This window comes from Lipotes vexillifer, unplaced genomic scaffold (genome assembly GCF_000442215.2).
Source record: "Lipotes vexillifer unplaced genomic scaffold, Lipotes_vexillifer_v1.1 scaffold216, whole genome shotgun sequence".
Classification (NCBI taxonomy): domain Eukaryota; kingdom Metazoa; phylum Chordata; class Mammalia; order Artiodactyla; family Lipotidae; genus Lipotes; species Lipotes vexillifer.
This window is the reverse complement of record NW_006779100.1, coordinates 2,137,475-2,147,260: the sequence shown is the minus strand read 5'-3', so window position 1 is coordinate 2,147,260 and position 9,786 is coordinate 2,137,475. Positions and strand designations below refer to the sequence as shown.

The following is a 9,786-nucleotide window of genomic DNA, read 5'->3' as shown; positions in this document are numbered from 1 at the left end:
AGACCCTTCCTCAAGCTCCCCGGTGGGCAGCGTGCCCACAGAAGCTGAGTTTCTGCCCGGCACTCAGCACATTGTCATCATCCCCATCACCCATCAGATATTCATTGAGCAATTACTACATCCTGGGAGTGTGCTTAGAGCTGAGAATACAGAGGCGATAAGGCAGCGTCCTGCTCCGAGGGCTTACAGTGTACGTCTGCTTGTCTTTATCCTAATTAAACTATCAACTCCGTGCGGGTGGAGGCCCGGCCCTGGCCTGTCGCCTCAGGTGTGGCACAGCTGTCAGCAACGGTTGGGTAAAACCCACACCTCTGATGGCAACACCTGTTACCCCCTATTTTTATTAGACTCTGACCCATCTTAAGTGCAAAATACTGAATCTAATCTCACAGACAGAGAAAGGGACATCCCCACTCCATTCCAGGCTTTGGCAGCAGAGCAAGCTTGGAAGGGAGCCTGGCACAAAGAGCCTCCCCCAAGAGGGTACAGCATTCCCTCACCCCAAATCGTCATTCCTCACCCTCCGCTGGGCTGGCCCAGCCTGGGCCTCTTCTCACCTGCAGCTCGAAGCCTGGTTTGGTTTACTTTCAAAACGAGCTGGCAAACTAGGTGTAAGTCAAATCTGGCTACAAAAAAGTTGTGACCATTTTAGAGCTGTCAAAAAAAATAAAAAACCAAAACAAAGAACGTGTGACAGAGACCATATGACCTGCAAGCCTAAAATACTTACTACCTGGTTCTTTCTAGAACAAGAGGAGCGCCACTGCCACCACACACTTGGGCAGGTGTGAGATCCGGGTGTAGCTTCTCCGGGGCTACGCTGGGTGTAGGGGTTAGACAGGCTCTCGCCCCCTGCCACTGCCCGACTCCCACCAAGAGAAGCCCCACTTTATCTGTTCTATGTCCTGGGCCTGTGGGAGATGACACTTCTAGAAAGTGCCTTTTACCCCTTAAAGTTCAAAGCCATGCATCGCGTCCAGGACGCCAGCCACGTGTGACCTGCCTCTTGTTTCTGTACAATCCACAAACTAAGAATGTTTTTGACCTTTCTAAATGATCGCGGGGTGGGGGGTGGGAATCAAAAGAAGACTATTTCATGACCTGTGAAAATTACATGAAATTCAAGTTTCAGCATCCGTAAGTAATGTTTTACTAGAACCAGCCAGCCCGCAAGTTTGTGGGTCTGTGGCTGCTCCTGAACCAAATAGCAGAGCTGGGTCATTGTGACAGAGACTGTACGTGGTGGTGTGGTCGCTTTGCACGCCGCTGGGCACCCTGCAAATCCCAGTGACAAGGAGCCGTCACTCGAGGTTCCCTCTTGGCCTGCCAAGCTAAACTATTTCCCACGTGGCCCTTGACAATTTTGCCTACGCTCCCGCTCTTATAAAGCTGTGGAAGCTGGGGCTGGGAACAAGGAAGGACGTGCCCAGATTCCCGCAGAGGCAGGGCAGAGGTCTGTTTTTGAATGTTCTGGAAGACAGAGCCAGAGGGACAAAGAAAAAAAAGGAATGAGGCAGAAGACAGGAGTGGAGACCACCCCAGCACGGAGGGCTGCAAAGGATTATGTGATTACACAGAAAGGAGATGGGCTACCAGTGTCAAAGCAGCACCTAAACCCGGGTGGTGCGGTCCCTGTGACAGGTGGCTAATCTGGGGGTTAGAAAGCTCTGTGCCATTTTAAGCAACAGCTGCTCGGCTGGTTTCGGTAAAGCTCTGTCTGGCACCCTCCCAGGCAGAACCTTCTCTTTTTTTAACCTTTTAACCCAGAAATTTTATTTCTTTTTCTTTTTTTTTTCTTTTTTTTTTTTTTTCCTTGCGTTATGCGGGCCTCTCACTGTTGTGGCCTCTCCCATTTGCGGAGCACAGGCTCCGGACGCGCAGGCTCAGCGGCCATGGCTCACGGGCCCAGCCGCTCCGCGGCATGTGGGATCTTCCCGAAACGGGGCACGAACCCGCGTCTCCTGCATCGGCAGGCGGACTCTCAAGCACTGCGCCACCAGGGAAGCCCTCTTTTTCTTTTTTTTAATTAATTTTTATTGGCGTATAGTTGCTTTACAATGTTGTGTTAGTTTCTACTGTACAGCAAAATGAATCAGCTGTTATGAACCCAGGCTAACGCTGGGCTGTATAGCAGGCAGAACCTTCTTGTCAGGGCCCAGCGTGGGCCCAGCGTCAGCAATGGGCTGATAACAGTGATGTGGAGGTTTCCAGAGAGGAGAACGGGAGACACTGGCCTATGAAAGAGTCTCCTAAATAAATGTGATGAGCGGAATCCCGACATCCCTTGGGCGAGGGGACTAGTCACCTCCGGCTAACCAGCTCTGGGGGTTCCCTAGATCAAAGTCTCGGGCAGACAGAGCAGACAGCGCCCTCCAAGACGCCTGGCTGCAGGTTTGGCTCCGAGGGGTACTTACTCGGCAGACTTCCAGAAGTGCCCAGGGTGCGAGAGCCTCCGGTTCAGCTTGGGCAGCTTCTCCAGCATGTCCATCAGCAGCGGGAAGCTGGGCCTCTCCTGCAGGTCGAAGGCCCAGCAGGCGGACAGGATCTCCTGCAAAGCGAGCCGGCATTGGAGGACGTGAGAGCTGGCCGGGAGCGAGGGGGGCGCGGCCGGGGCACTCTGCCCAGGGTCCCTTCCGTGTTTCCGAGCGCCCCCCGGCTGGTGGTCGCCTCACTCTCCTGCCGACACTGAGGTGACTGGCCATGGCTGGAGTAGGGCCGTGAAATAACTGAATTTGAGAAGAGCTCTCACACTTCCAGTGAAAATGAAGGGCATGGGCCTCCCTCCCCTCCTTCCTTCCTCGACCTCCCTGGAATAATAGTTACAGAGACGAACGAAAGGTCATAGGAAAGAGATCAGAAATGGGGTCACGGATGTTCCAATGGAAAATGGAAGGCAGTGTGTTGACAGGTGAAACGCAAGATGCTCGGAAGGCGTGCAGGGCTGGCCAGGCTGCGATGGCGGAGGAGCCTGGGGGCGTTACAGGAATGGAGGCTGGCGGGGACAAGAAGGACTGAGCACAGGGCAGCCGTGAGAGTCGACAGAACAGCTGCCCTGACAGTCCCGAGTCGGGGCAAAGCCCTCCTCGCTTTGGCCTTCTGCTGCCCACTCTCCGGATCCACGTGTGCACACAGCACACCCCTCGGCCTTTCGATTCAGAAGAAGTCCCTGGGAGAAGACAGGCCTGTGCGCACGACCAGGCAGAAGGTGCTCATGCGATAGGGCAGTTGGCGACCCTGCCGGGAAACTCACAGCCCACTTAGCGCTTCACCTGGATGACTGCCGGGTGGTCCCCCCAGACGTTTCCAATGCTATGCTGCCCTGGTACCTACTGGGTCTACTTATCAACATCCTGGCTGGCATCTGTCTGCTCCGGGCCTATCTGACTCATGAGCGCGTGGTAAACACTGACGGCGCTGAGAACACCGCCCCCCCGGGCTCGATCATGTATCACTGTGCCAGGCGGGGGAACTTACAAACTGCAATGCAGAGACACCATCAATGATATTCAGTCATGTGAGGGCCAGCGACCGTATTATGATTTGGCATCTTGAAAACAGATCTGCTGTGGAAACCTTGATTTGTTACTCGAACGGTCGGGAACAACATTGAGAAAAGATCTGACATGACAACAACCCCTGTTGTTGTCTTTCACTGTTTGTACTTTATGCAGTGAAATTTGTTATTATCTTCTTTCTAGCAAGTAACATACAGGCTTTATTATCTTATCTCATAGTTCAGTCAAAACCATTATCTTTATTTCCTTCCTGTCCTTTTTTTTTTTAAAGATAATTTTTCTTTCCAAAGGTTAGCAGTGGGGTGGTGAAGGACACAGACCTCCTAGCCGGCAGCAAAGAGGCCTGCCTGCCCCCCATCCGCCTCTGGGTGCCACGTCTCAGGCAGCCAGCCGCCTGCCCTCTACCCCGCCTTCCTCTCCCAGTGCAGGGGCTTGGGGGGCTACTTACGGTGACTTCCTTCCCCAGGCTGACGGAGGCCAGGACTCGCTTCATTCCCTCTCCGCTTCCAATCTGCCAGATCAGGGCCTCCGCAGCTTGGTTCTTCAAGGGCCAGTCTCTGGCTTGCAGCTCATACCAAACGGTCCTGTGGAGACCAGCCACCCATGTGGCCTGAGCTCCCTGGCGGCAGGGCTCGGCTCAGCTCAGCTCACACCCCGGAGGTGCCTGCTGCCCTGATGCCAGGAGCCCGGCTGGAGGACCCAGCATCCCCCTCCTACCTTCCTCACCCGCCAGGCTTCCAGGAACGCCTTGATTCCCTCCCGGGGCCCTGCGCTCCCATTGTGGCAGGAAGTCTCAGACAGCACGGGCTCTGGACAGAGATCCCGGTACAACCGTTCAACCTCCGTGGGGTGGCTGCCCATGGCCAAGGTTGTCTGAGGAGTGACAAGAATGCCCGGCCCTGGGCCTGGCACAGGCAGGTGCTCAGGAAATGATAGTTAAAGGTCAGGCCAGGAAGAGAGCACCCGCGAGGGAAGGATCCCCCGAGAGATTACGGGATGAGGCCGTCACTCAGACCCTCCAAGTCCCCTTGCCCTTCTCGACTTATCTGGATGGGACCTTCTCCGTTAGACCCACCCTGTCCAACCTGGGGGCCACGTGGGGCTACTGAGTAACTGAATTGTGGGGAGGGGAACTGAGGTGTAAAACACACACCAGCTTTTGAAAGCTTTGTGGGGTAGAATTTTAATTTCTTATTTTGATTACACGTTGAAATGATAATATTTTGGCTATATTTGAGTTAAATATCTATTGAAACTGATTTCACCGGTTTCTTTTTTTTTTTTTGGCCGTGCCACACTGCAGGCAGGATCTTAGTTCCCCGACCAGGGATCTCACCATGCCCCCTGCAGTGGAAGCGCGGAGTCCTAACCACTGGACTGCCAGGGAATTCCCTCTTTTTCTTTTTTAATGTGGCTAAGAGACACATCTGGCTCATATTATGTTTCTATATTTCTATCGGTCAGCACCCCAGCTCTCTGTGGGGCACAGCTGGCAGGACTCCCTGTTGTCCCAGAGGGACAGTCCTTGATTAGCTCTGGTGAGCGTCTTCATGGGGCAACAGGTGGGAATGACACCCAGAGTTAAGCATTCTATACAATCAGCTAATTTAGTCCTCATTTAACAGCTCTACCAGGGAGGTACTTTACTCTTCCCATTTTACAGGTGGGGAAACAGAAGGTCAAGGATGTGATCACTGGCCCAAACAAGTGGCTGATCCAGACTCAAAGCACACCTCCCCCTGCCCCCCACCCCCGTGGCCAGTAGGACCCTCTCTTTGAGCCACACTTGGCCTCAGAGCCCCAGGCGGAGGGGTGCCAGGGGCCTCCTCACCCAAATGCATAGACGTCAGCCGCTTTGGAGAAGGGCAGCTGGTCCTCGTCCTTCCCGGGGGTCATCTCCCTCACAATCTCGGGGGCCAGGTAGCACAGCCAGTCATGTGACAGCTTCAGCTGGTTCTCACGCCTGGAGGCCAAGAAGCCAGGGCAAGGACATGGCCTTCAGTCAGCAGCAAAGAGGCCCGCAGGGCAAGCACCTGCCCCAGGGCTGGCACACCACCCACCATGGCCCAGAAAAGCAGCACACCCATCATGCACTTGCCAAGGCACCTGTGCTTTGGGGGAATGTTACCGAGGAGTGATAACCAGGCTTTTCTAGGAAGCAGGCCAAGAAGAGGCATCGGCAGGGAGTTGCACTTGAGGGTGCTGATTCTCTACCCTGGGAGTGTGAAGGGCATCTCCAAGCAGGAGATCAGATCTGCCCGTGGGCCTTACAACCCGGCCTGGGGCTGGCTCTCCAGGCCGGCTGCCGCTCTCCCTCCTGGGGTCCAGATGCTTTGGGAAGGAGCCTTTCTCCCCATTCCCACGCCCCCTTCAAGATTTGCGGAACTGGAACCTGACGTTCTTCCTCATAACGGGGACGTGAACCCTGGTCCCCCGCCCAAGTCGGTGAGCATACAGGGAAAATGTGAGTGAGGGGACCCAACCACCTCGGGGGCCAGCCTGAGAATGAAGCACTCACTACGAGTGACCTAAGTGTCACCCAAACCTGATTCTGGACCAGAAACACAAGAGCAGGACCAGAGCAGACCTGGCCTTTCCTAAAGGGAGGGCTGCCCCTCAGTAACAGACGGCGAGTGCCCAGACCTCGGCTGGACCTCAGGCCCACCAGCACCGCCCAGTCCCTCCCTAGTCTGTCCAGATGCCCAAGGCCAACTGACCGTCCCTCTCGGACCACGCCTGAGATCCCGAACAGCCCGAAGTCTGTGATGACCACTTTGCCATTGTCATAGAAGACATTCTTAGATTTGAGATCTTTGTGCACGATGCCCTTGGCATGGAGATATCCCATTCCCTGGAAGACAGCGAGCCTCACGTCAGGAGTGGAGGGAAGGTGAATGACGAATGACTTAGCTCCTACTCTGGGCCGGGCCCTGAGCGGGACGGGACGCCCTACCCCACCCCCTCATTTAATCTTCACCACCCTGTGCAGTGTAACTGTCTCCTTTTTACAGAGGAGGAAAGCCGGCCTCAGAGATGGGAAGTCACCTGCCCCAGGCCACACTGCAGTTAAGCGGCATTGCTGAGATCTGGTGCCAGGCCAGTCTGCGTTCCTGCTGTGTCAGCGCACTGCCCAACATCCACCTTATACTCAGATGAGGCGTGGAAAGGGTGAGGGGTGAGGGGCTGGGGGTCAGGAAGTATATAAAGGTTCACTGTGATGCTACTCTCTGTGTCAAGTTATAAAAGACCCGAGTGATCTGGGGTCTCTCTCAGGCTTTGCTGGCCTCTCCCCTCAGGCTGGGCAAGGGCTAGGGTTGGGGAACAGAGAGCAATTCCCATAGAGGGAGCCCCTGAGCTCAGGTGGTCCCACTGCCTGTGCTGTGGTAGAAGTCCTGGACTAAAGCTGAAATCCAGCCCAGATTCTAACTCACTGTGGGGCCTTGCACTTGACTTCTAAGCCCTCAGTTTCCTCAGCCTGCCAAGTGACAGGTCAGGGCTGGGTGATTTCTAACCAACGCTCTATTTGGACTGAACACTGCCAGGTGCATGGGATGTGGGAGACCTGACGCAGGCATGATCTCATCCAAGGCCAAACCCAGGATTCCCAGGTCCCCTGCTGCTCTGATGCTCTTGGGAACGGGGAGCAGGGAGGGAGAAGGGGGGTACTGTACGAGATGCATGACTGAAATGGGCATCCCTGCCGGGTCAGAAAGAGCCACGTGTAGGCCCATCTCCCAATCGCCCACATCAAGGGTGCTTCATGTGTGAGAACTCCGCCTGACTTTAAAGGTATCTTGGGGTGAGACGGGGAGAGGTAAAAACAGCAAAAGCCACATTTAGGAAATAGAAGAATGAGCTGTGAGGCGGAAGCAGACAGAACTCAGCCGAGCCCAGAGCTCAGACCGAGTGGGGCTGGAGCGCATCAGAGAAGAATGTACACGAGGCAGATGCCCTTCTGCAAGAGACGGGAGGGCTCGGGGTCCACCGTGGCCACTTCCCTCAGGCCTGCTGAGAGCTGTCATCCTGCAATGGAAGCCGGGAGTTCCAGGGAAGAGTAACTTGCTCTTCCCGAAACGCCATCCTGAATGTAAAAGGATCCTTCTTAAAATATCTGCCCATTTCCCAAGCCAAACCAAGGCACAAGCCTTCCCCAGCGACCAAAGAGAGCCAAGACCCCCATCTTGGGTTGAACAGGGGCCAGCTGTGTGACTGAGGATAAGTGCCTGTACCTCTCTGAGCCTTGTTTATAAAATAGGTGTCACAGCCTCAAATGGCCAGAGACAAGACAGAAAGTGCCCAGGTCTGGAACACAAACCCTCCTTCCTTCCCATAATTTCACAATGCCTCCAGAGTGGCCGCCAAGCCCTCTAACCAAAGGTCAAGCCCTCGTTATTATATTTGGAGCCTCAAAATATCAGAGATGAGTACAAGAGGAAGTGGCTTAGAAGTTCTCAGAAGAAGGGGGATGGGGAAAATAAATAAGCCAGCAGAGAGGAAGCTGCTGGCTCTGCAGCTCTAAAACCTTTGCACAACTTTTCTCTTCTGCCCTGGAATCTTCCAGATGGCTCACTGAACCTAACTCAGCAACCAGACTCCCAGAGTGTCCTGACGATAAGGAGAGAGAACAGTTTGGGGGAGGAGGGCTGAGTCGGGCAGAGTGTGGAGCAGGGCCCAGCAGGTTTGGGGCCATCACAGAGTAGGTGTGACGCTCTGCAGCTCCCTCCAACTTCTCTGCAATGAGACAGACTACAAAGGAAGGCGTAAGTGTGATATTTGGGTTTGGGGGGCTGCAAAAGTTTAATGCATTAGTGTAGCCACATGGAAATGTCACGTGGAAATCTTGGTGTTCATAAACGTCACTGAGATTTTTATCTTTTCCTTTCCAACGACACACACACACACACACACACACACACACACACACACAATGGATGCAAGGAGGGAGGGAGAAAAAAAGAAAAGAAGGCAAGACTAACAACAGGAAAGGGACAAAAACTTGGTGGGAGCTGGTGAGAGAAAGCTTTTCCGCAAAAACAAGAACCAGGAAAGAGGAAGCCCTATCCAGCACTAATCTAGTTTTTCTCTGGGCCTGTCTGTTGCTAAATAAAGCAACAAATAAGCTTTCCTTTCATTTTTGTTTAATTACTTTAAAAAGATGAAAGGAGGGGCTTCCCTGGTGGCACAGTGGTTGAGAGTCCACCTGCTAGTGCAGGGGACACAGGTTCGAGCCCTGGTCTGGGAAGATCTCACATGCCGCGGAGCAACTAAGCCTGTGCGCCACAACTACTGAGCCTGCACTCTAGAGCCCGTGAGCCACAACTACTGAGCCTGTGTGCCACAACTACTGAAGCCCGCACTCCTAGAGCCCATGCTCTGCAACTAGAGAAGCCACCGCAATGAGAAGCCCGTGCACTGCAACAAAGAGTAGCCCCCGCTCGCTGCAACTAGAGAAAGGCCGTGCACAGCAATGAAGCCCCAACGTAGCCCAAAATTAATTAATTAATTATTTTTTAAAAAAGGCTGCCTGAGTTGAGCCTGAAGCCCTGTCCTCATGAAACTTGGATTTGGAAACTTTAAGGCAGAACCCCTGTCCCAAACCTTAATCAATTCTAACAGACTCTCACCAAGTGCTGGCCCTGGACCCAGTGCTCTCTCCATGGATTATCCCAGTTTACCTTTGCACCAATCCAATGAGGGAGGCGACACTGGCATCTCCATTTCACAGGGGAGGAAGCCAAGGCTCAGAGAGGCTAATCGACCTGCCCGAAGTCACACAGCTGGTGTGACCAAGGTTCAAACTCAAGCCATCTGTCTTTAAAACCCACTGAGTTCCTCCAGGGTGTCCAGCTCCCAGCAGACAAGACAGGGACAGAGGGAAGGAGATGGGGGTCCCACCCCTGAGGTGCCCCACCTAAAGGGAAAAAACAGAGCAGCCACCACCACTACCCTGACATGGTCAGACAGACTGGGGCACAGCCAGGAAACCAGCTGGATGCCCCTTCACCTTAATGATCTCCTGGGCGATCTGCCTGGTCTTGTTGATGTCCACAGATGTCTTGGGGTCCCTCACAAACGAGTGCAACGTCCGTCCCTTGCAGAAGCTGTGAGGAGTGGTGGGTCAGGCAGAGATCTGGGGCCTGTGCAGCCCAACCCAAGCCCCTCTGGAGCCGGGGAGAAGCAGGGGCAGAGCTGTGCCCGCCGGCCTCGGGAGGGCTCTCTCTGTCCCCTAGACCCTGGGTGCCTGAATCCTCGTTCTTGAGCAGCCTGATGC

At 54.2% G+C, this 9,786-nt stretch overlaps 1 protein-coding gene across 1 annotated transcript in view; it reads right to left on the bottom strand.

The window, feature by feature from the left end:
* Positions 1 to 2,410: 2,410 nt before the first annotated feature.
* Positions 2,411 to 9,786, bottom strand: part of KSR1 (kinase suppressor of ras 1) — a 35,547-nt gene continuing 28,171 nt past the window's right edge. The window contains exons 15-19 of the mRNA XM_007452395.1: positions 9,520 to 9,616; positions 6,233 to 6,366; positions 5,347 to 5,478; positions 3,964 to 4,099; positions 2,411 to 2,548 (exon numbers count right to left, since the gene is read on the bottom strand). Coding sequence (XP_007452457.1) covers positions 2,411 to 2,548; positions 3,964 to 4,099; positions 5,347 to 5,478; positions 6,233 to 6,366; positions 9,520 to 9,616 — 637 coding nt within the window. The remainder of the gene's footprint in view (positions 2,549 to 3,963; positions 4,100 to 5,346; positions 5,479 to 6,232; positions 6,367 to 9,519; positions 9,617 to 9,786) is intronic.